Source organism: Strigops habroptila, chromosome 1 (genome assembly GCF_004027225.2).
Source record: "Strigops habroptila isolate Jane chromosome 1, bStrHab1.2.pri, whole genome shotgun sequence".
NCBI lineage: Eukaryota > Metazoa > Chordata > Aves > Psittaciformes > Psittacidae > Strigops > Strigops habroptila.
Genome location: NC_044277.2, coordinates 2,916,282 through 2,943,511, shown reverse-complemented (window position 1 = coordinate 2,943,511; position 27,230 = coordinate 2,916,282). Strand labels below are relative to the sequence as shown.

The following is a 27,230-nucleotide window of genomic DNA, read 5'->3' as shown; positions in this document are numbered from 1 at the left end:
GGGACTCTTCCTTAGGGACTGTAGTGGTAAGGCAAGGGGTGATGGCTTCAAACTTAAACAGAGGAAGTTTAGATTAGATATAAGGAAGAAGTTCTTTACAGTGAGGGTGGTGAAGCACTGGAATGGGTTGCCCAGGGAAGTTGTGGATGCTCCATCCCTGGCAGTGTTCAAGGCCAGGTTGGACAGAGCCTTGGACCACATGGTTTAGGGCAAGGTGTCCCTGCCCATGGCAGGGGGGTTGGAACTAGATGATCTTAAGGTCCTTTCCAACCCTTACGATTCTATGATTCTATGATTCTAATCCAGGAAGGCAAGAAGTCAACTCTGCAGTAAGAGCTCTTGAGAGCACCTCTAGGTGATCTTGTCTGGTTGATGGGCTATTGATCTACACTGTTATTAATCAGCACCAGAGAACTAGAGAGTGAACTGCTCTAATCTAAGTAATAGGTGAGAGTGGTAAATTCCCCTTTGAGGCAGCAAATCATATCCACAGAAATAGCTGTAACGATGAGGTATATGATGTTTGTACTGTCTTTGCTAACAGAAATAGGAGCAAGATATTCCCTTTGTTGAGACAGTCATCATCTAGCAAGAAAAAAAAATAGACAGAAGTGCAGTAAATGGAAGAGAAAAGTAACACATCCTTTTGACAAAGGAAATATTAAGACTTAAGTGAGAGAAACTAAACACTATTTCATCACAAGCGCTAGATACATCTTTCCAGCTCTCTATCTTATCAATGCACGTTGACAGTCATAATACAAGGCTTTAACTCAGCTCAGTTTCTCTGGATAAAAAAATACTGCCTAAAATTCAGATTATTAGCAAATAATGTGTGTGTCAGCACTATTTCCTCCCTCTGCAGAGGAAATACTTCACTTTTAGTAGGTGCTAAAGTCCATCCCTATTCAGCAAAGCTCTTACACATACATAAGTGATTTGCTGAATCAAGGCTTCTTCATTCAAACTCACTGAAAAGAAGAGTGCATGAAGAAAAGGGTTTAGGGCAAGACTCTCTGACACTCAGTCTTTTGATAAGGCACTGGGAATCTAAGTCCGAAGAAGAAAATAATCTCTAGCACACAATGAAAACCTCTCTGATTTAGTTAAAAGCTCTTTTCTACACATAGTGTTGTCATAAGGTTACACCTGAGACATGTCTGAGGCTAAAATGTTATGTATTCATGGATCTTTTGTCTTGCAAAGTGATATCCTCAGTTGTACACACATTTGATGAATTCCTGACTGCAAAAATATACAAGCTCTGATCATTTCTATGAGGAGAGGAAGAAATACCATTTTAACCAGCCAGTAAGAAAAAGGTTGGACTTTTTCAAGCAAAACTGATGTGTGAGCAGAAAGGAGATGATGAGAGAGAATTTTCACAACATATTACCTGCTGGTACTTAATCTCTTGCCTCTGTGTCTGGATGTATTTGGTTTAAGGGCCAGATGGATGTATATCGATATAACTAGCATTTAATAAATAGTGGAAATGGAAAGAGAAGGAAATAGAGCAAGAACTCTCTGTGGGTGCATGTGATTTTTGTGTTCGCTATAATAGCATGTAACTGCCATGTATACTGTTCTCCAGGTTGTTACTCAGTTGTCATACTCCATGTGCTTCAGCAGGGAAAGGATCTTGATGCCTCAGCCTTTTGGTGTGAATTGGTTGAACATCATAGTGTGCAAGGCTAGCAGAACTGACTAGGATTCACTTCACTTGGATCTCCTCTGGGTTTCACGGGATACCCCATTAGCCACCTTATATTTGTTTTCTCTGTGCAAGATGGTAGGTAACATGGGAGTCAGCTTGTTGAAGCAATTTTCTTACAGTACGACGGTGAAAATCCTCTAGTATGATGATGTTCTGGGCTCTAGAACATGATAAAAAAGTGTATATGGCACTTTCAAGCAGCACTGGGAACTGTTCTGGATGGAAAAAGCCAACCTTAAGGTAATGTGTAATCACACTGCCTTTATGGAGAAGACCAAGAAGCAGATTAACACTCAGTTGTGCTGGAAAGGACTAAGTCTGTACCTGCACTGGCAAATACTGCAGACCAGCAGGTACAGATGTGCAGAGAAAAACAGCTAGTGCTGGGGACCCAATATCCAAACTATGGGACCCAATACACAAAGTGTCCCATGAGGGTTTTGCTTCACACTACCTCCAGCCTGTTCCTATGGACTGAATGTCTATTATTGGATGAAGTACAAGAGGTGGACACTTGCAATATATCTCTTAAAGGAGTTTCATCCCACATGAATTTAATTTGCAAGCTTTGAGAGCACTCTGAGAAGTGAACTAAAACACAATATGTGAGCAGAACTTGTGATTCTCAACAAAGTATGAGCGAGCAGTGTGCCCAAGAAGGCCAACAGCATCCTGGCTTCTATCAGAAACAGTGTGGCAGCACGGCCAGGGCACTGATTGTCCCCCTGTACTGGGCACTGGTGAGGCTGCACCTTGAATCCTGGGTTCAGTTCTGGGCCCCTCACTACAAGAGAGACATTGAGGTGCTGGAGTGGGGCCAGAGAAGGGCAATGGAGCTGCTGCAGGGCCTGGCACACAAGTGTGATGGGGAACGGCTGAGGGACCTGGGGGGTTTAGTCTGGAGAAGAGAAGGCTCAGGGGGGACCTTATTGCTCTCTACAACTGCCTGACAGGAGGTTGTAGCGAGAAGGGTTCAGTCTTTTCTGCTAAGTAACAAGTGATAGGACAAGAGGAAATGGCTTCAGATTGTGCAAGGGGAGGTTTAGATTGGATATGTGGAAAAAAATTGTCACCAAAGTGGTTGTCAAACATTGAAACAGGCTGCCCAGGGAAGTGGTTGAGTCACCATCCCTGGAGGTATTTAAAAGACACTTAGGGATATAGTTTAGTGGTGGACTCGGTAGTGTTATGTTAATGGTTGGACTCAGTGATCTTATTTACTGTCTAAATGATTATTTAATTGAATTCTACGATTCTAGAACTGCCTTTCTCATCGAAGCCAAAACATTCGAACAGAAACACCTTAAGCAGAATTGCTCCACAAAGAAGCCTGGAAGTCAACTAGCTCATGTTTAGCGATGATGCTTGAGAGAGCATTATCTGGAGGGAAACAAGGAGTGAGCCAAAATGACACTGAGAACACCAGAGCAGAACTGGCCCATTCAGCGCAGAGTCTCTGAAACTCCAACTAATAAATGATTAAAACCTTTCAGTGCTGACTGGCACGACACTGGCAGTTTTTAAGCCGATGAAGGGTTTTGACGTGAAGGCACATAACTATGGTTTGGAGCAATGCATAAGTTATGGAGGCCACAAAGGGACAGGGAGGGAAGGCATGGGCAAATCAATATGCACAGTAATGGGCACTGCATGAGTCTGCTGGGATAGACTGCCTTTTGTTCTCTTTTGCTAAGGCTTCTCCACATCTTCAAAGAGGCCAGCTGTTATTCTCACATATTCCTTATTCTGCCCTCAGGCTTGCACAGTTTCCCACAGAATTTACCCTTGATTTGCCTTATTTCTCCTCTTCCCTATATGTCATAGAATCATAGAATAGTTTGGGTTGGAAAGGACCGTAAGATCATGTAGTTCCAACCCCCTGCTATGGGCAGGGACGCCTCAGTGAAGACTAAAGGAGTTTTTTGTGATGAAATCATCAAATCAATAGGGCTGCAGCTATACAAGGACATGAAAGATATCGGTTCTTAGGCATGGAAACTGCAGGTATGGACTTTAGACTTCCCTGCATTCACATCATTAAGTCCCCTCTGAACAGGGTGGCTGCATTAAATCTGCTTATGACGATCATCTTAACTCTCAAACTGTGTCAATATTTGGGCAAGCACTGGCTAACCTAGGTCTAAAGTGTGCCAGGATATGCTCTAACAATTTAGAAGTGTAATGAGTCAGTTCTAGTGTCCTTGGTACTGTTTAGTTTACTAAGGCAGAAATTATCTAGAAATTCTCCATCAGCACTTGCAACGTCTGAATTGGATCCATGGGAATTTCTACACGTTTATAGAATAGAATGCCTTTATTCTAAAGAATAGGCACTATTCTATAATACTTAGAATAAACATATATTGTATATATAAATAGAATAAATATATATAAATAGAAGAATTCTATTTCTTCTCTTCAGCTTTGGTACAACACCAAGCTCCTATATACGGTCTGCTGCTGTAGGGGAAAGGAAGTAACAAATGGGAAGTCATTGAGAACAGAACACTGCAGTGACTGAAAAGCAAGAGACTGACTTGTGAAGAGGAGGGTAACTGTTGGCATTTGAGGAGTTTAAAAGCCAAAGGGAAAGAAGAATTATTCGCAGGGTCCAGTAGAGTTTCACTAAGTGTAAAAAGCTGAGAATGAGAAAGGGATCTTTAGCAAGAACAGAGGGAAGCATTTCATCAACACTGAAGCCTGCTGGACCGTGAAATAGTCTCCTGAAATAAATGGTGGCAGTCCTATAGCTGGGGTCATTTTAAATTAGACTGACCAAAACACTGGAGTGGATTCTTTAGGCAACAACTCAATACTGAGTCCCAGGGTTGGCCATGTCAACCTCGCAGGCAACTCTCCACTCATGATAATGAGGCTCTACGATGCTGCCATGAAAAGGCACTCACACTGCACCAGATCTTTCACTTACGGTGCTTGTCATGGTATCGTGTTATTTATACATTACTCCAAGTCGAAAAGGCTCTGTGAAGAGGCAAGCAGAGCCTCCTAAGCCAAAACCCTGGGCTACTGAAGCTGATGAAAGATATAAAATAGCTTGCATTAAGCCTTCTAAACTGCTAGCATCAGAGAGATTTTAGCCAAAATACCCCTCAGCAAGAAAGGACAGGTAGTAATGAGTGAAAAAGGAACATGTTTAAACTAACAAACAAACCCTGACAGGCTCTGTGGGGCCTTTTTTTGTTTTATTTTTATTAAATTTCATCTTCTGTCTGCTTACAAATGCTTGACTGACAAGCGTGGAGGCTGGCATCTATCACTTCTCTTCAAAACAGAGAGGGAATGAACATCAACATCTCCCAACGCTGATCCAGAGGGAACACGCTTTCCTAAACATAAAAGCATTTCCCTCACACCTGTAGCTACACCCTATCCAACTCTCCTTCTCCTCTGCTAAGAGAAGCATCAACTAAAATGAAGCTCTGCTGATGTGTTTTGCTTTCTTCAAGTGATGATTAGAGGTATGGAGGTGTTCTCATCTCATACTACTTGCCAAAAATTAGCAAAGCATCACTAGACAGCATTGGCTCTTGTGTTCTGGAGAAGATTTTCCACCTTCTCACATAGAATCATAGAATCACAGCCTGGTTTGGGTTGGAAAGGACCTTAAGATCATCCAGTTCCAACCCCCTGCCATGGGCAAGGACACCTCACACTAGAGCAGGTTGCTCCAAGCTCCGTCCAACCTGCCCTTGACCACTGCCAGGGATGAAGCATCAGCCAAGATAGTGCCTGAGCTCTGCATGAAGACAAAATGAAGGGAATGGATACCTGCGGAAACACCCCAGGGAGTAGGGGAGATCCTTCCAACTATTTAATTTGTCTTCCGACTGAGGAAGGAACATGCTAAACAACTTATTCTCCTAATTCTCTTTGAGATGTAGGATGAAGCTTTAAGCCTCCTTTTATAGGTAAATGACTTAAGATCTGTGCTATCAGTGCCCAGGGATCATAAGGAGTTGGTGGCAGAGCTGACACTTGAACTTATTTGTCCAAAAGCTTTCCTAGTAACTTTCCACTGAGGAACTCTCCATGGGCGCGCAGGCATCTGCAACCGATGCACTCCAGTTTGCAATGTCTGTCCACCCAGTAGTGATTAACCATTAAACTGTGTTTCAGCCAGACTTAACTTGTATTCATTTGGTCTGAATGACTGACTTCCCGACTGCTAAGTAATTTGGTAGCTGCTATTATTTGTATAAAGCGACTGGCACATGCTGGTTTTCAGGGCTGAGTGGTGATGGAGTTGGTCCTGGTAGTGTCAGGTTTGGTAGCTGACAAATGGGCAGCTCTCTACCTCCATGGACTGAGCTCTTGTTGCTGCTGCTGCTCCTCCTGTGGTGGCGGAGACAAAAAGGGGTGTAGGCAAGTCAGGATAGATGAAATGGACCTTGTTATTTCAGGGACAACTGTTTCCAATACCAGGAACAAGCCCTGCTAACCAAATCTTCCCTTTCCCTCGTGTACTTTTGTCTTGACTCTTCATGGCAGGAGAATGCCCACTGATGTATTAGCAGCCCAGGAAGCACTGGAGTGGGATGGGAGACTGCTATAAGAAAGGAAAGAGGGTTGTGGAGGAGGTGGTTTGACCTGGTGTGACTCCAAGGAAATGGTAGTGGGGTCTGGGAAGGGTTTGTCTCTGCTTATCTCATCACCTCTGGAGAAGCTGTCTGCATGGGGAGGACCACTGGAGGCTTTCTGAATGCATATGGCATTTTTGCACCCTTTTATTATAGGTCTTTCCAGTCAGCAGATGAAATTCTGATGTTCCCCACTCCATGGTTATCAATTTCTTCTCAAAGCTTTATCTCCTTCCATTTTTCACATGACCACAGGTGCCAATGAAAGGCACGAGATGCTAAATTACATATATTTGCTATGACAGAGCTCGTGCCAGCACTGAGCACTGACAATGCACATTACAGTTCAGCTCATGTATTTCCGACGGCACATTTTTACAGGGCTATATATAAAGTTGTTATGGCATCTATTATTCACTGCCAATACAGTTCAAGTTAAAATAGGTTTTATATAACAGTTCAAAGCAATATTTTAAGACATAACACTTGTGTCAAGGCTGCCGTGTCCTACCAGATTTTGACATTTCCAAGGAATAAAGATCTTTATCCAAAATGTAAGGTTTTGGCGAGACATCTCCATTGGAGACTTGTCTATTTATAATCCGCAAGCAATAGCAAAAGCAGCACATTGAAATGAAATGAACAACCAGCTGAACTGTTGACACGGCTGTTATCTTTCTAGGTGGAAGCTGTAAGTACCCTCAAGGGATGTTCAAGACAGAGAACAATGTCCCATTAACCTGAACCTCTGAAGAGATGCTGGAGATGTGGAAAACACACAAGTGGAAAAGAGTCATTGGGACATTAAGAAGGTGTCTATTATGGGCACAATTTTATACCTGTTTTTCAGGACACGAGACGGGAAGAGAATTTATTTCCTCATTTCTTTAGCAATGAAAAAGGTTTTATATCTGTTCTTGCAAAAAGGGCAAATTCAACGTCTGTTAAAATAAAAAAAGCTTCATTACTGGTACCATCACCATGAGTTTCTTCAAAGTTGTGTGCTAATCAGTGTGGCCCAGGAGATATGACGTTCCAGCAACGCTCTGTGATCTCGTCTGTGCTCCTTAAGATCGACATATTTCTGGTGCTAGATATGCAGCAAGACCAATTCACTTGCATAAGATATGTTTGCACAGCTCTATTCTTCATTCTGGTCCCCAAAGAGCAAAGGAGAACAAATGCCATACATCAATTCGGCAATAAATTTAGTTTATTAGTTATGTTTGACAGGAATAATGTTTCCTTTTAACCTTCTTGGTTATTTGTTGGTTTTGAAAACATGTATAGGAAAACGTTATAAGGGTGACTATGAGCCCAGTGGGTCCCTTCTATGTATACCCACAGCTCCTAACGAAATCAGGGAAGTTTTAAGGTGGAAGGTGAGTCCTTTCATAAAAAATATGTTCATGTACAGGGGAAGTTCATGTTAGATATAAGGAAGAAGTTCTTTGCTGTGAGGGTGGTGAGGTGCTGGAACAGGTTGTCCAAAGAAGTGGTAAATGCTCCATCCCCAGCAGTGTTCAAGGCCAGGTTAGATGGAGTCGTGGGTAACATGGTCTAGTGTGAGGTGTCCCTGCCCATGGTAGGGGGTTCGAACTAGATGATCAAGGTCCTTTCCAACCCAAACCATTCTATGATTCTATGATTCTATGTGGGTCAACAAACAGAAAAACAAACCCCAGCGAAAATGATTTGAAAGCACTGTTTGCTCATTCAAATACAACTGGGGAGAGGTACGACACAGTCCATTTCATTTTCATTATATTTCTTTCAAAAGAGATGTTAAATAAAAAGCTATTGGTCCTAAATGTTTTGCTCCTGAGGAGAAATGTTTAAGCTACATTAGGAATAATGCTTGTGGAATGCAGTCCTCCTTACAGGGTGAGCACAGACCTTGGATAGGAAAGCAAAATGGATTCAGGAGATGGGGGGGGGAAAAGGTAAGAAGAAAGCACACACGTTGTTAGGAAGCAGAAAGCATTAATTGCTTAATTTGAGTAAGTTTTAACTCCAGAAGTTGAATAAGTTATTCAGAGGTAAAATCATATTAGGCTGAAAGGTATGAAGGATCTGCCGATCAATAGATAAGCAAACTGCACAATCATAGAATCATAGAACGGTTTGGGTTCAAAAGGACCTTAAGATCATCTAGTTCCAATCCCCTGCCATGGGCAGGGACACCTTCCACTAGACCAGGTTGCTCAAAATAAACGAGTGCTGCACTTATTTAGCAGGGGTTGGGAGTGGATTCACTTAAATTGCCTGAAGTACCCCACCATGGCCACGTGGTCCAGTGCGGCTCGATGCAGGGATATCAAATTGTGACATAGAAATGGGATTTAACCAGGAAAATAAGGATTTCTCTAAGGAGACACAACTGCACCTCTTGTTTTTCCAATGTTGGCGTGCTCGAGGCTGGCTTAGAGTTTGTCATTCTCCTCTATCTAATGGGCAAACCCTAAATGTGTTGTGTTTTTTGGGCAGCACGGGAGGCAACATAAAGATGGAAAGAAAAAGGCAGTGGATCTATTTCAGACAAAAGGATTATAACAGTATCTTTTGTGTGCACACCACCATTTCAGAAATAGAATCACAGAATCATAGTATCAGAGAATAGTTAGGGTAGAAACGACCTTAAGATCATCTAGTTCCAACCCCCTGCCATGGGCAGGGACGCCTCACCCTAGACCATGTCACCCAAGGCTCTGTCCAAAAATACCTTTGCTACCATCCTTCTTGAATGCCAAAGGGCAGGAACATCCCAAAACATGCATTTTCCTTCAACAATTCCCTAGAGTTTGTCCTGGTGGATGCAAAGAGAATCCTCAAGTATGAAAGGACAATTTGCACCCAAGGATACTGTGTGAGAATATAACAATTTCATCCCTAGTAATGCATGCAAGTCCACAGAGCTCAATCATTTCTATTCAGCAAACCACAACAGAAATTAGATATACACTAACCTCGACCCACTCCTGTGAAACTACCAACATTTCCTACTTACAGTGTGAATCATATGTAGCTCTCACTGTTTGCAAACAGAGGTCAAAGCCTCAAAGCACCGGTCTCCAGCAGGAACGTTTATCCCCTTTTTGCACTGTTAACTCAATCACAATTCCTGCTATGCGGCAACCAAAATCTATCCTGATAAAATTAGCTCAATCCAATTAAAGGACAAAGTATAGCCCTTAATTAAATGTTCTGATTATTCTGAAGCCCTCTTTTTTGTTGGTTCATCTTGAGTTTAGGCCTGTAAAAGCATATGAATTAGAAAGATTTAACGTGTGGTGGGTTTACTCATTTATTACTTCAATTTAAGGCCAAGAGTTTCCCAAAAGCATAAAAAGAGAAGTATAAAAAGACAAATGTGGGATGTTTAACTTATTCAGGCCTTTGTTCCTTTTTTTCATCTTTTATTTATAGTGCATCCAAAAAAAAGGAATAAAAATAGTGTCTTCTTTTAACTATATTAAGAACATCCAAATACTTCGATAAAGCAAAAACATTGAATTACTTAAAGAAGTTAACAAGTTACTTCCTTTCCTCTATTATCCTCTCTTGTGTTAAAGCTGAAGATTTTGTGTCTGTGACAAATTCCAGTTTCAAGAAAACTGGACTAAGAAACAGTAAGAAAGTTGTTATGCTGCAGAAGCGAGCACAACTAAACTACCTCACCACAGACTTTGTAATGGAAGACTCACTCCATACAACATTAATCCATGAACATGAATTAATTCTTGTCGTTTTCATTATGGGTCATATGGATTTCTAATTCTTCCTCCTGCCACTGATTTCCATGTTTAGAAACAGCTGATAATCTCTCCCATTTTTAGTGATATTGAACTGGCAGCAACATAAATCACCATTTCTTTCACCATGTTGAGCACGCAGCACACAAGGAATCTGCACTTCCAGGTCACAAGACCATGATGGGAGAAGTTACTGACCTCAATCTGTTGAATGGCCTCTTCCCGCTGACGGATGGCCTCCAGATCCTCTTCTGTGATTTCGGAGAGCAAGGCTTGATCCTGGTTCTGGTTCTGCCACATGCCATCTCCCCCATTAAAGATCTTCTCATCATCACGGAGCTCAGAGAAGGGGGTCCTAGGGCTCTGCTAAGATGGGAGGATGGAAAGAAAGAAAAGGATGTGTGTGTCAGTTTTACATAGTATTCTTCTGGGGAAATAAAATATTAATATATTTATGCTCTATTGTATATTATAATATATATTATATATATTTTTATATATATAATTATAAAATAATATAGAATGCCTAAAAAGTGGAGAAAAAGTGAAGATGAGTAAGTTACATGAGAGGAAACACATCAAGTCTTGAAGAAAGTGTTAGGACTTGAAGCCAGATCTCCTGATCTGCATTTGAGCCCCAGCATCCTACTTGAACTTTCCAGCACTTCTGCAAGAACAAAGCATTTATGTGCATCAGAAAAATGACACATATACCTTGTTGGTTTTCCTGCAAATTCTTCTGGAATTAGATACTTTCTCAGGCAGACAGAAAGCCTATGCATCTGTCTTGGAGACTTTATGATACAGCTTGCAACATTCAACATAACAAACGATCCTATCTTGTCTATTTATGAGACATACTAAATACATGATATGAGATAAACTAAATACAGCTAAAATAAGGGGAAATCATTATAGTAATGTGACTGCACAGTCATCAGTTTAAGGAAGACACAGGCTCACGGTCTTCGCTCTATAGAGTTGACCTGATTTTGCTGACACGTTAGATACCATTTTCTAGGTAGTTACAAGTTTATACTGCCTTTGGGAGCTGTGCTTGCATTCGGAACCTGATTTTAAGAGCCTGCTCATGATCCAGCTGCATCTACACTGCAAGTAGGGGCAGAGGTCTAACAAGGTCTTCTCCTCCTAGGCTTGTGTGCCTATAGAGATGTTAGGTTCAGTCTAGACTGGACTCAGAGAATGAACTGACACAAGGATGGTTTGAAGAATCAAGAGGCTGAGCTTAATAGTCACTGCTGAAGACTCCAACCCTACAACTACATGAGTATTTCACTTCAAACAATACACATGGTCCTTTAAACCAGCCTTGAGCTGAGCTTTGAGTCTTAAGCAAAAGTTACAACAAAAAAGCAATCCAAGCGCTTCTGACACTGAACTTGAAAGACGAAATGGCAGTCACTAGAGCACATTCTTCACCTGAATGTCCTAAAAGCCTCTGAAAGCTACGGGAGACAGCAAGCACAAGGATTCAGGGGGATGTTCAGTTCTATGAATCTGGGCTTATCTGAAGCACAAACACTGGAGCTTTGCAATGAATTGTGCCCGAGAAATAAAGGCCTTTCCTGTGGTTAACTTTTCAACTAGATGATTTTAAGGTCCTTTCCAACCCTAACTATTCTATGAATCTATGATGTGAAATGCCCTCAATTCCTAGCCAGTGGAGAAGAAGCAAGGCCATGGGGCAGCTTGCTGGAAGGGCACAGAAGGACTGGAGAACTGGAAGGACTGGGAGGACTCCACTTGGAGCACTGTGTGCAGTTCTGGTGTTCCCAACATAAGAAGGAGACGGAGCCATTGGAGCAAGTCCAGAGGAGGCCACGAGGATAATCAGGGGGCTGGAGTACCTCCCGTATGAAGACAGGCTGAGAAAATTGGGGCTGTTGAGGCTGGAGAAGAGAAGGCTGCGTGGAGACCTCAGAGCAGCCTTCCAGTATCTGAAGGGGGCCTGTAAGGATGCTGGGGAGAGACTCTTCATCAGGGACTGCAGCAACAGGACAAGGGGTGATGGGTTCAAACTGAGACGGGGGAAGTTCAGGTTGGATATAAGGAGGAAGTTCTTTACTGTGAGGGTGCTGAGGTGCTGGAACAGGTTGCCCAGAGAAGCAGTAAATGCTCCATCCCTGGCAGTGTTCAAGGCCAGGTTGGACAGAGCCTTGGGTGACATGGTCTAGTGTGGGGAGTCCCTGCCCATGGCAGGGGTTGGAACTGGATGATCTTAAGGTCCTTTCCAACCCAAACTGTTCTGTGATTCTATGATTCTATGACTCGAGTGGAAGTTGCGCTGGAAACAATGCCAAATCACCATGGCAAGAATGAGAAGCCCAACTAAGTGTGCATGAGGGAGGCAGGGGAATGAGAGAAAAAAAGTCACTTTTTATGTGTTTTACTTCTTGCTTGTTTGCTTAGAGATCTGCCTTGGAGGAACTGTGAAGACATATAGAAAACGGGTAATATTTAACTCTTGCAATCACATTTAGATGCTCCAGCTGGCTAGATTTTGAAGGGTATCTGGCATCTGGAAACACTCATTTAACGCTTTAGCTCTTCTCCAATCCTTTAAAAAGTGTGCACTTTCTGCATTTAGAAACTAGAGAACTTTTGCAGTTGCCTAAACCTCAACTTTGCTTTATGAAATTATTATCACCATCTTAGAATCATAGAATAGTTAGGGTTGGAAAGGACCTTAACATCATCTAGTTGCAGACAACAAACATCATACAATGTGATGAAGGAAGTGGGGTGATGGAAGAAGCAGAGTCATACAGAAAATTGGTAGCAAAGAGTCAAGTATCTTTCACAAATATAAACAGAAGATTAAAATATTTGACATTAATGTCTGCTTTTGTTTTATCCTCTGCTTCCCTGGGATCTGTTATCTACAGAGAAAGGGTGTGTTACAGGAAGAAAATCATCATTTAAAATGAGGTTAAAAACTCATTTATACTTTAAAAGACACATTTTAATAGGATTAAGATACTCTGGGGGTGTTTTACTCACTAATTATTATGTGCCTTGGACACTAACTTCTCTGGTAGAGTGGTTCAGTGCCAAAAGCATGACTTAATGGACTCACGCAAAAAAAAAAACCCTTGGGGTATTCTAATGCTTCATTTATAGTGACAGAGGTGTCCTCTCATCTTCACCAGTGGGCTAACTAGGACATGCAGAGGCAGTTATACTGCACAATGCCAAGCAGGCTGGAAGAGCCCAAGTATCTGTCCTCTGAAGGTGCAGGAAAACAGTGATCTAATGGAATTCTTGTATATGGTCACAGCAAGTACACTCTGTCACGGATCTAAATGCATATGAATGGGCACTAAAAGCCACATTCTCTTATGCAGACATGCATTTCACTGGAAGATAACAAATATACATGTTTTCACAGGTTTTCTTCTCTGTTCTGGTGTGGGAGCACAGGATTAACAGCAATAGAATCAGAGAACGGTTAGAGTTGGAAAGAACCTTAAGATCATCTAGTTCCAACCCCCTGCCATGGGTAGGGATGCCTCACACTAGACCATGTCGCCCGAGACTCTGTCCAGTACAGCAACCAAATCTTCCTACTATATTAATCCATGTAATACCACAGTTGTATCACAGATAGGCTTCATCTTGGCCTGTGTCAGCTCTATTAGTCATCCCCAATTGTTGATCCTGGTATCTGTAAATAACACGCCACCCCAAATAATACAGATAGTGCAATGCAAGTGATACTGCTCAGTCATCTCTTACAAAAGTCGGCTATTCATGTGTTTAAATAGATAATGGTCTAGACACAGATGTTTTTCTCTAAACAAAGTAGTGGCTTAAGTTAATTTCAGAGCTGCTGAAGGCAATTACGTGTTTGTATCCTTAATATCTTTTGAGAAAATCCAACCGCGGCTGTTGAATGAATGAGTAAATCAGGAAGTAATGGGATGTAAGGGGGCTGAAATTGCATTCCAGACATAAAAATGACTCCATACTAACATTAAATATAGTCACCATGACCTGCTATCGGGGTATGCATGGTAGCTGGCTGTGCTAACAAATTAAAAGTGGTTTTGTGTTTGTTGATGGTACAGTGACTCTTGTTGCTGTGACACAGTAAGCAAATCCTAGATTCAAAAGTGTAAATGAATCTAATGACTTTTAGTACTTCTGATTGAAAACTGCACGTAGCTTGGTTTAGCAGTGGTCTTCATTTCAAGTTGTGCTCATTGCCATGTCTGAAAGAAGCGTGACCAGCAGGTCACAGGAGGTGATCCTGCCCCTCTACTCTGCTCTCATGAGACCCCACTTGCAGCACTATGTGCAGTTCTGGTGTCCTCAACATAAGAAGGACATGGAGCTGTTGAAGCGAGTCCAGAGGAGGCCATGAGGATGAGCAGGGGCTGAAGCACCTCCCATATGAAGACAGGCTGAGAACATTGGGGCTGTTCAGCCTGGGGAAGAGAAGCTACGTGGAGACCTCAGAGCAGCTTCCAGTGTCTGAAGGGGGCTACAAGGATACTGGAGAGGGGCTCTTCATCAGGGACTGTAGCAATAGGACAAGAGGCGATGGGTTCAAACTGAAACAGGGGAAGTTCAGGTTAGATATAAGGAAGAAGTTCTTCCCTGTGAGGGTGGTGAGGCACTGGAATGTGTTGCCCAGAGAAGTGGTAAATGCTCCATCCCTGGCAGTGTTCAAGGCCAGGCTGGACAGAGCTTTGGGCAACATGATTTAGTGCGAGGTGTCCCTGCCCATGGCAGGGGGTTGGAACTGGATGATCTTAAGGTCCTTTCCAACACTAACAATTCTATGATTATATGACAAAATATTTTACTTCTATCAAGAAAAGATACTATGGAAGGCACTCATTGAGCCTCCACTGATAAAGCCCCTTTTGACAACGCACTGGAATGGGCCGTAACTCACTATACAGGCATTTCCACATTACATTTGATTTAGTGCCGAATTTTCTGCCCTGTGTAATTTTCTGTTGGATTTCCTTTCATAAATTGTTAATTGGGTGTATTTGAAGTTGTTCTTTTGTCGAAATTTGCCTGTGGCAGTTTTTTTGTCAAACTCTGTGGAAAAAAAAAATGACAGGTAAGAAAAAGTTGAGTATTATCCAATATGCTCAGTAGTTCCTTTAAAATGAAATCCTTAGGACTGAGGGTCATATTATGTTGTTATTCATCATATCTGAAAAATTATGGCCAAGCACAATATCTTTTCTGCTGGATAAAATCTTCTCACTAGGATAAAATCGTTGCTGCTTACAACTACATTTTTTTATCAGATTTATTCTACCACTGGGGAGATGCTATATGCAGCTGCTGATAGAAAATAGGTTTTATCTGGATGGTGACAACTTCTGCAGTATCTGTACCTTACCAGCAGTAAAATCTTTGTATGTCTGAAACCCCTCCAAAGATGACCCCCTTCCAGCCCCGTGCCTGCCTTACTCCCCATTCGTATATTAGAAGGGACAGAAGAGGAGAGTTTAACACACACTTTCTTCTCCTTGTACACAGCAATATCAGAAGCTTTACAACCCATGTCACATAAAATCACCAAGCAAGGGACTGAAATGACCTCTCTTCTAGTTCCCATCTGGTCTTTATTCTACCCAAAAGCAGAAATGTAGCATGAACCCTCTCTAATATAATACCAACCAGCTTTCCCGGTTCATCTTCTGAGAGTTAGAGTACTCCTGTAGTAGTGAGATGTGTGCTGGTACCATCTCAGTCCTATAGCTCCCTTTTACATCTCTAACTTTAACGATGCCATTTCTGATTGCTCATTGTTCCCCTATCAGAAATTAAGGACATGAAACGTTGACTGGAGATGGATGGGAAATTGCTTTCACTGCCATTGAAACGTTTAGTGATTTCAAAGGAAAATGTATTCTCCACACCTCATCAAAACCTTAAAGTATAGAGAAAAATTATAGCACAGAAAGAAGGAGGGAGACCCACAGCTACACTCCTTCCAGCTCAGGTTACTTACAGATCAGATAATGAAGATGCCCAATATTAGCTGCAATAAGATGGGCCTCTCACAGTCTCTCCAAAAAGAACTGTGAAAGTTGATGTAAATTGTTAGGATTCATTGGAGCTGGATTTACAGACTCTGTCCACCAGATGAATGACACGCTACAGCGATGAGAACAGCTGAGGAAGACATTCACACACTTGTATTTTCAACTTCAGCTTGAAATCAGTTGAAAGGGAGATTTTATTGAGCTCAGTACCTGAAATTAGACAATGTGAACCTGTTTCTACACCATCTCCATCCACAGAATCATAGAATCATGGAATGGTTTGGGTTGGAAGGGACCTTAAAGCTCATCCAGTTCCAACCCCCTGCCATGGGCAGGGACACCTTCCACTAGAGCAGGTTGCTCCAAGCCCCTGTGTCCAACCTGGCCTTGAACACTGCCAGGGATGGGGCAGCCACAGCTCCTCTGGGCACCCTGTGCCAGCGCCTCAGCACCCTCACAGGGAAGAACTTCTGCCTAATATCTAATCTAAACCTACCCTCTGTCAGTTTAAAGCCACTCCCCCTTCAACCAGGAGTTGTGCCTTGGAAAGGAGGGTTTCATTTCAACTGCGTGTGAAAACAGGAAGAGGATACTAATGCACGGTTTCAGGATGGATGTGACAGAACTGTTGATACCATCAAAATGCAGAAGGCGGGGCTCCTAACAGGACTAAAAACTACTTCAGGAGAATAGGAAGGAAGAGAAGTTCCTTCCTTTCTGACTACTTCTCCGCTCACATGCACATTTCAAGCAGTAGGAGCCGTCCTCATCACCACTTGGCTGTAAGACACTTGAGACTGCTTTTGACATGCACAGCACAGCCCACAAATTCATTGTTGCCTCCAAGTTTATATCAGCACAGGTAAAAGAAGTCACGCTCACATAAGCTAATTGTGTATTACATACTGCAGGTTGTTCCAAGGAAATCTTCTGCCACTATGAAAACAGAGTATTTTAGAGGTCTTATATGACTCAGTTAGTAAACCAAGGAAGGTTGTTGTTTCTTCTCCAGTCATCTCCAGAAGTCTTCTGCACCCCTAGCAGGGATATGGCCAGCTCAAGCAGCCATCAACACACCTCCCACACCTCCTGCAAACTATCACATCTCCTTGGGTAACATTTTGGCTCTGGCTTTCAAACCAAATGCAAATGCAGAGATGTTTATCTCTTGCCTTATAGTATGTATAGACATATAAACAGCCAGGCTACACTTTATGAGGATATCCTATTCTCACAAGCATCCAGGCTTAGAGATTCATGTTTTATTGCATGTGGAACAATGAGGCCGGAGTACCTGCATTAAAGATCAGTAAAGTAATTTACGTGGAGGGCCACTGTGCAGAACACTGCTGTAGTTATGCTCCCTGCCTGTGCCTGACACATCTCTAATAGCACGCTGGCATTGCAAGCTGTCCAGGACAAAGTTTGGCCTGCATATCTACTATGTATAGCTAGGTTAAGAAGACAGATAAAAGGGATTAGGTGATCATTCTGAAACCACCATCCCAAAGCAACTAAGCTTGCAGACTCAATGAGATTTAGAGCTGTGTCTCACCAAGCAAAAGCGCAAAGCAATTACAGGTAGAAAGGCCTCAGGCAGGCACTGAACAAGCAGACTGGGACTGCTAAATCTTTTAAAGGAGTGAAATAGTGATATTACTCTGCATTATCTTTCACACAGAAGATCACAGCAGTGATCGGTAATGTGAGCTCTGTTACCTTATGAGATGAGCTTCACACAACAACGAGGTAAGAAGTACAATCACAAATTAACCATTGCTTGCTCTTCCTTTTCACTCAAACGTGTGCACATTTAAAGCTACCATAACTTTTAAGTGGGGTATTTTTAATCCTTCCTGCATGCATTAGTAACAACACAGCCAAATACAGAAATGGGTTCAGCATTTTCTTCAAGTTATGTAAATTTGATTACTCTGCGCCAGTGTAGCATGAGCAAAACCAGCATGGGGAAATCAGCATAAAGGGAAGGGCTGAAATGCGTTTTTATTTAGATGAACTCAAATCTCTTACGTATTTCTGTCTTCACTCTTGATCAAGTTGTTTACTTTTGAGTGATGTGAGCCTAAAATTGAGCAACAAAAAAACACTATTTCTATCAGCTTCCTGCTACAGAATCTGCAAGAAATCACTGATTCTAGGGGAAATGTTATAGCAGAAACAGGTTTGCTGGTTTGCTTCTCAGCATTTGTAAGTCTAATTGTTCAAGTCTCTGCAGTCACGAAGACTAAGAAAATCCATTTAGTTTCCTGGGACTGGAAGAATTTAGTAACAGAATCCCTAGTTCATACCTCCTACTGTTTGCTGCTTCTTTATTCTTCCTTCAAGACTTTATTACTTCACCAAATTCATTCGAAGTAATCCTGACCTCATCACCCAGGGCTGCACTAGTTCTGAGTCGATCTTGCTGTACTCAGGGTGACAGAATTAAATGACTTGTCTGTGGTAGATGAAGAAAAAGAAAATAAGCCAGGGGCCGGAGGTTTAGCTCTCTGATAACCAATGTGCTTTTAAGAAGCACAGCATATTTTCACCCTAAGGTGAAGACCAAATTTAGGAGGAATGCCCTTCCTACCAGGCTTAGATCTCCAGGCTAATGGAGATCATCAGTTTCTAGGGCAAAATTCAGTTGATCATGAGGGCTACCTTTTGTCATGTATTTTCACCCTGTATAATTCTTACAGACGCCCCATAAGGGACGGAAAGGGCTGTTTGCCCTGTTGCTATTTCCAGCCCTTCTCCTTTTTTTCTCTTGGTTTGGCAACTTTATCTACCATGCAAATAGCTGGTCTTGTGGTGATGTGAGTGAAATGAAACAGCAACAGTGAAGAGAGATATAAATTTCCCCCCTCTGTAATCTAACATCCTTTTCAAACCCAATTCATTGAATGACTTAAGTCTTCTTACATGTGTCTATACGTATCCTTCACAAAGCCAACTGCCTGTGCTACCAGCAGCTTCAGGTGGCATCTCTATGCATGCAAAGCAAGTGGATAAAAATTTCCTTAGGATTGTAATGGACAGCATTCACCAGTAGTTTTACACTGTCACATCACATTCCTAAAGCTCTTCCAGCCTTTTCAAAGAATCATAGAATGGTTTGGGTTGGAAAGAACTTCACGATCATCCAGTTCCAACCCCCTGCCATGGGCAGGGTCACCTCACACTAGACCATGTCGCCCAAGGTTCTGTTCAACGTGGCCTTGAACACTGCCAGGGATGGAGCATTTACCACTTCTCTGGGCAACCTGTGCCAGTGTCTCACCACCCTCACAGTAAAGAACTTCTTCCTTATGTCTAACCTGAACTTCCCCTGTTTCAGTTGGAATCCATCACCCCTTGTCCTACCATTACAGTCCCTGATGAAGAGTCCCTCTCTGGCATCCAGAGTCCCTCTCCAGCATCCATTTCCTAGCTGTCTGAATTATATTATCATAATTCTTCATCTCAGCACATCTATGCTGCTGGCACCACGCTTTGGCTGGCGCTGCTGTCTGAGAGCTGTGCTGTACGTTGTCCCTGCATCCTGATGCTAGGCAGAAAACTCCCCTGCTCACAGCTCCCTCGCCCAACATCTGAAGCACCCAACGTTGTGTAAATGGGCCATGCATGCGAGCGCTCACAGACACATCACGACTGTCTAGAAAGGACCGTGTTGTCTCTCCCTCCCAACATATGTGCTGCACAGCTGGTGAGCAGGTTCTTGCTAGAAAGGCAAACGGGAAGGAGAATGAGAATGACTCACTTGTTAACACCCATCTAGTGCAAAAAAGAAGTGAGAAGTCTTTTTCTTGGGTTCACATGGAGGCAAGAGCCAAATTCAGCTCGATTTCCTGTCGCAGAGACAACCCCTAGCATGGGTGCAGTGCCACCCTGTAGTGTGGAGCAGCGGGAAAGTAGGAAGATGCTGGAAATAAAAAGTATGTCTTTTACTTCCAAGAAATAACTGATTTCGTATTTTGCCTTTTGCTTTTGGAGTGCTCAGCATGGGTGACTCCCACAGAACCTCTCTAGCATCAATCTTCTAATCTCTTTTCATTACTGGCCTTTGGCAATGGTTCAGTGGATGTTCAGTGGTCAAGCAAATGTTGACAGCCTGGGATTGAGGAACACTCTCATTTAGTGACTGCTCTACAAATATCTGCCCATTTTACAGCCCCTGCACTGTCTGCATTTACAATACTTCAGCTGCTGCCCAAAAGTGTGATCTCAAATTAGGACAAAAATCAGAGGCAGCCTTCCACCATCCATATGGAGCAGCTTCACTGAGCCTTGTCACGGTAAGTTGATGAGGATGAGGAGACAAGTCTAGGTTCCTGCCTCCTTGTGAGACTGGGGTTCATCTTTTTTGGAGAGGAGAAGAAAATTGGGAGCTTGGAGCAGCAGGATGGGACAACATCTGTTCACCTCACCAAACCTGGCACCATCTACAGAAGAGCCCAATCTCGAATAAATGTACAATGAAAACAGCAAGATGCTGCAGCACAGAAATGACTAGCTCTGCACTGGGACAACAGAAAGGCCTCTGCAGGAAAACATAACCTATATTCATTTATAGGCTTTTCTCAGCAGCCTTCTGTTATCCATTGGTTTTCAGCATAAGGCATCAAGACATAAATGGTCTGTCTTCTATTGCAAAGGATGCTCAGACCTTTGGTCCAGTTCCCAGCAAATGTTTTTCAGCACTAACTCAGAACAAAACAGGGAGGGTATCACACGTTGGTCACCTGAAAACATAAAGTCAGAGTGATTTACCCAAAACCATTAAGCAAAAGAGTCAGAGCCAGGCAGAGTCCATCTGAGTAATTACTTGGTGACTCCAATGCGGCACCTCCACCTGAGAAAGCAACCTCTCAATAGGGAGAAAATCAAGCCAGTGGAGTCTAAGGCAGGATTTGACCCACTCAAAAGAGCCACTCCAAGCAGGTATGAAGCCAGCTGCACACACTGCATGGCATGGTATCAGCAGAGAAACCAAACCAATCAAAACCAGAAGCTGAGTCTTTGACAGACTCTTCACATGTGAACAGCAGTGATTGAGGAGGAGGGAACAGAAGTTCAAGTTTCCTCATTGCCATATAAACCTCTTCTTTTTAATTTACCTGTAAATAAGCCATAATAAAGCCTATTGATGAAAGTCCGATTGCAGGCAGCTGCTTATGAGGTATTACACTAATATTACACACAAGCATTTAGTTGTTTTTCTTCAGGACGTTTTTGGGTTTAATTAAAATACAAACAAAGGTAATACAAATGTCTAAAAGATACAAAATCATAGAGACCTGCAGTGAAGCAAGAGACACCAAATGAGTATATTGAAAATGTGATTCGGGACTGTTTAGCAGGACTGCGATATAACAGGCTGCCATGGATCAGTGACATGATCTGTGGTCAACCTCTGGTGAACTGATTCACAACGGCCAGACAGCATGGAAAGGGCTCACCCTGGCTTCTCTTTCCTGAAAACTTTCTATCTCTATAGAGATCTAATTAGACTGAGCTTATTGACCAAAACTGAGCAGAACTGAAATTATCATGAGCATCTCAAATAAGATTTAGGAAAACAAAGATACCATGAAGATGAATAAGGAAGTAATCATTAACAAAGACTAGATAATTATAGTGGGCTACTTCCCAAAATAGGTAGTATTGAAGATAGGGTCCCTTCGTATATAATTTAACTAAGGATAAATCCATGCAAGTGTTCCTGGCATGTAGTTTATGTGAAAGCCCATTATCCCACATCAGTTATACATGCAGGTGACCTTCAAAACAGATAGATGGATATTTCTCCACTGGTATTGCTAGAGATGGACTTGGGAACAATCACAAACCCTATCCTGTTAGGAAAGCCATGAAGACAATCCCGACACAGCTTGAGTGGGTTGTGTTTTCAGCCAGTTCAGCTGCATCTGGAAGGGCACATCTGTCTATGCTTATTACAGAGGTTCTGCTGTTCCTCTTAGGTCAAGAAAATAACCAAGGCCAGGAAAGCACAGTCTTTCTGGGCTTTTCCTTCAAAAACAAAACAGGGCTTTAGCAAGACCAGCAGGTTTTTCCCATGTTACTTGCACTTTCTGTGTGCAGAATTGCTTATGGAGCAAGTTCCTTCATCTCTTTTAAGTGACATACCTGCTTGAGTTAACAAGGGGTGTGCTGAAAGTGTATAATGTAACAAACAAATTCATAGAATCATATCATAGAATGGTTTGGGTTGGAAATGACCTTGAAGATCATCTCATTCCAACCCCCTGCCATGGCCAGGGACACCTTCCACTAGAGCAGGTTGCTCCAAGCCCCTGTGTCCAACCTGGCCTTGAACACTGCCAGGGATGGGGCAGCCACAGCTTCTCTGGGCATCCTGTGCCAGCGCCTCAGCACTCTCACAGGGAAGAGCTTCTGCCTCAGAGCTCATCTCAGTCTCCCCTCTGGCAGGTTAAAGCCATTCCCCTTGGCCTGTCCCTACGTGGCATCATGTCAAAGCCGGGTTTCTTGTCGGCCCCTTTAGGCACTGGAGCTGCTCTAAGGTCTCCCCTTCAGGAGACTTCTCTTCTCCAGGCTGAACAAGCCCAGCTCTCTCAGCCTGGCTCCAGAGCAGAGCTGCTCCAGCCCTCTGAGCATCTTCATGGCTCCTCTGGACGTGCTCCAACAGCTCCGTGTCCTTCTAATGTTGTGGGCCCCAGAGATTAATTCCTTTTATTATCTCCAATTGTCAGTGCTGTGAGGAAAGCAAGGAACTTGGAAATTAGCATTTGACTCTAACGTTGTATACTTAAGAGTATAATTATGGCAGAGCACTGCACAGTAGAGTCAGACAGGGACTTTTGCAATCAAAATGTCTGTAGCATTTGTTCCTAAAGAGATACATTCAGTGAAACAGAGATCACATTTTCAGCTAAATTGGTGGATTGGCTGCTGCCCCTCTAAGAGTGCTCTCTCTGAAGTCCACAAACATCAGCCAGGACAGTGGCCATTACTCCTACCTATCCTAGACACAACCATAAAAGAGAGCATGTGTCTGGTTCTTTCTCCTGACCATCCTTAATCCCTGTCTAATATAGTCTAATCTCCTAATGTAAATAACCTTCAGAAATAGGTGCAACTAAAGGGAGTTAAATGTTTGCCCTGATTTCTGTGTGCTGTTACAGCAAGGAGTAGCATAGATTGGAGGACTCTCTTTCACTGGAAATACTTAACAACTAGTCAACTTTCTTTGGAGGATGTGAGCTTCAATCTCAAGAAAAATGAAGAGTGACAACTTGAATTGCAAGTTAAATGAAGTCAGGATATTTATTGGTTTAAAGCAAAATACAAGCACAGCAGCAAGAAAATGGTATTCTTCCTAAAGAACAGTGATAAAGTTATTACGGAACTAGACAATGTCTCAAGATAGATAAACTAAAGATAAATTTACTAAAGTAAATTTAGTCACAGATGCATATTTGTGACCAAAATGCCTGCAGAGGACAATAATGAAAGTGGGAAGTGTAAACATTGCTAAAGGGGACAGAATCTTGTTCTGAAATAGTTTATCCAGGGAGAAGGAAATGGGAAGAATTTGGCAGTTTGCTAAATAATTCTGTATGAGGCCAAGACGAAGTCAATTTAACCTTCCAAAGAGTGACAAGAAATAGGAAGTGCCAGCAAGGAAAGCAATGCAGACCAACTTTATTACCCTCATGTGCTCCATGCTGCCTCTGTGATATACGTTTACAGGGATGCTAACCTTTCTGTAGCTCAAACATTCAGTCCCATACCGCACGATTAGCATACGGGCTTGACGAAGGCTTTCATGAGGATTGAAAAGCCACCTAAAATGTTTGCAAAATAAAACATTTAGGGAAAGGATTAAAATGAAAAATGCTGAAAGGTTTCCAGCTCATTGCCTCCAGAACGTGACATGGAAAAAAATTGTCCCAAATCTGCCCATTTTTCCGGTTAGCATCAGGACAATGTCTTCACTGTGTCAGAGGCAGGAGAAGCCACAGATTAACATCCAGATAATTCCTACCACCTATTTTTATTGGACTATTATTATTCTTTATTTTACTTCTGTTTTAACTGTGCTATTGACTTTCCAAACTGATGGGGTATTAACCATCCACACAACTGTTCTTTATTAGCTTTAGCATTTAACTTACATGTTTTTTCCCTAACACCAGGCCATTCTGACGCCTATAATTTACCTTGGTGAATAATTCACCAGGTCTTCATTTGTATTTTCACCTTGAAAGTATTTATAGACTGTAATCATCTCTCTATTGATACTTTCGTGTAGACTACTTAATTTAGCTCCCTCATTTTCTCATCTGATGCTTATAGACTATATACCTCATGTTATTTTACTTGCCTTGTTTGTATTCTTTTCTATTCTCTCTGTACATACCAATCATAGAATCACAGAATGGTTTGGGTTGGAAAGAACCTTACGATCATCCAGTTCCAACCCGCTGCCATGGGCACGGACACCTCACATTAGACCATATCACCCAAGGCTCTGTCCAGCCTGGGCTTGAGCACTGCCAGGGATGAAGCATTCACCACTTCTCTGGGCAACCTGTTTCAGTGCCTCACCAATGTACCAATACCCTTCCCAAGCCATAAGCTCCAAGACTTCATTGCTTATGCCACAAAATACATCTATGTTGGAAACTTTCCCCCCAGAAAACAGGATAAATTCTGGCACATGTTAAAGTCTACTCTGAAAACTGCTGTATGGGGGCTCTGGTTGGCAGGTTGAGTGGCTGCCTTTAGGTAATTTTCTTAACTCTTCGACCTAGTCTCAAAGGACTCAAATCTGGAACTTTTCCATTCCTGCAGTAATAAAGGAGAAATAGAAATGAACTGATTCTGAAAGGCTGGGACATTCTCACTGAATTAAAATCATATTTCACTCCCCAAAAATAGACCTCTGGCTCCAAAACCACAGTGGAATAGGATCCTCTCTGAGGAAAGATGACAGCTTTCTGCTATTCTTTTGAAGACTAGATTACACCTCAATGCCTTATGAAATAACTACTTATTACTCAAAATGACCTCCTTTTACTTACTCTTTTTAGCAAATCAGGACCTAAGGACTCAGCAATGAGATGCTCCAGGCCATACAGCACATGTCTGCATGCAGCAGTTCACAGTATTTTCTAGTATATAATGTATTGTTCCTCAGTGCTCCTTTGTGCCTGTGGAGGACAAGCTTTTTATCACATAACCTAAGGCTTTGCACTGCACAAGAAGCTCCTCACTAGCAAATACAGGTCTGTGCGTGGGTTTAGGAACACATCCATTGACACTGTCCCCTCTCTCTGTCCAAGGAGCCATGAAGGTTTGCGGGACAAAGGGACCACAGTGAACCACAGTGAACCAAACCCACCCTTTTGCTTCCTGTCGACTCAAAACAGTGAAGAGAGCTTCTCCAGTGAGTAATTCAACCCAATCAAGTTATGCCCTTACTTCTTTTGACTTCTCTCCACTGACTCTCTCAAGAGCTTTAAACTGCTAATAGAGCCAAAGAGCTACATGCTGTTAACCTAAAGTTAGATGTCAGTTTGTTCTATCAGATATCAAGCGTACATTCACAGAAAGAAGGATAAATTAGGCAGATTCTGGGTCAGGACACTAATTTGAGATGTTTGCACGGTAGATATCTTCATCTGAATTCATCAGCCACATTGAACTGCCAGATATCCACCTCTCCAAGCTTTACATACCCAAACTGAAAGCACTGACCTCCAAGCTCCTTATTAAGGATCCCATTATACTCAGAAAAGACACAGTCAATAAAGTCAATGGAGATAAGAGCCCTGTTCTCCAGATTAGAAAGATTGACAGCTACTTAACATGAGATCGGGTCGTAGACTATAAAGGGAGTCTTGAATGTCAGGATCAGAAGTAGAGACCTACACTTCACATTCCCAGGTGTGGCGAAGGGAGACTATGGGAAATAAATAATAATAATAATAATAATAATAATAATAATAATAATAATAATAAAACCCAAACACACAAACCCCCACAGACTAGTTTTAAATTTTTCCTATAGAACCATTCATCCTACTTAGCTCAGATGAGTACACCGAGATGTGTCTATTTCTCTCAACTCACTGTAGAAAGAGTTTTTTGCCTTCAGAGGTAGAAACCTACACTGTGGAATAATGAACAGATTCCTTTGGCATGCATGGTTGAGATCTCACTAGATTTATGTGGTACTGGATGAGGACAGTGAGGCAAGACAGATCTGGTTTGGTGTCCTAGAACCTACCTGGATTCCCCCTTCATGAAGAAATCCTGTCTTCTCCCACATAGAATCATAGAATAGTTTGGGCTGGAAAGGACCTTAAGATCATCCAGTTCCAATCCCCCTGCCATGGGCAGGGACACCTCATACTAGACCATAGCACATATGGGAATAGAAAACATGTATGCAATTATCTGGTAAGCATAACCCAGAAGTAACACCACTGTTTTACTGATGTTTGTCCATGTTTCACACAGAATGACCTACTATCTCACCACACGGAAGGCCAAACCATGTGAAACACAAACTTTCTTTTGGCAAGTTTCCTCCAGCTGGTGAGATCTGGAGTAAACCAGCATCTCACAGACCAGGTTCTCAATAGGCTTAATAATATTATGAGGATATGAAGTGATGTATATATTCACACTGAATGAGATCACACTGCATCAAAACTTTGATAGATGCCTCTGCTATTCGCTCATCCTCAAAGAGCAATGACCCAAACATTAGCGTGTCTAGTAAATTGTTCTAATGTGTGGTGAAAGGGGACTAATGGATACAGTAATTGATTGTTTGATGGATAGCTGGGGAGCCCTTTGATTATGAGTTTTTGCTACGGTCCAAGACATTTTCAATCTCCAGTTAACCCAGAGCTGATTGCTCACATGAATTATCTCGTTCCATGCCTGCAAATATCATTCTCTTAATAAATATTTCATTAGAAACAAACCAGTGGTGGGGAGAGAGGAAAAAGCAGATGCTCAGTGCTGTGTCTTTGAAGATGTTATAGAGTCTATAGAGCAGACACAGAGTTTATCCACAAAGTATGCTCAGGTCGGACAAGAGGTCTTTGCTTCTCCAGGATTTAGTGCTCAGAAC

The 27,230-nt window shown here is 42.3% G+C and overlaps 1 protein-coding gene across 6 annotated transcripts in view; it reads right to left on the bottom strand.

The window, feature by feature from the left end:
• The window catches only part of TSNARE1 (t-SNARE domain containing 1), a 490,869-nt gene that overhangs the window by 217,622 nt on the left and 246,017 nt on the right, over positions 1-27,230 (bottom strand). For 4 of the 6 annotated variants that reach the window (XM_030512211.2, XM_030512202.1, XM_030512241.1 and 1 more), the window contains exon 9: positions 10,266-10,433. In XM_030512211.2, coding sequence (XP_030368071.1) covers positions 10,266-10,433 — 168 coding nt within the window. The remainder of the gene's footprint in view (positions 1-10,265; positions 10,434-27,230) is intronic. The other 2 variants (XM_030512231.2, XM_030512220.1) reach the window with 1 other exon arrangement.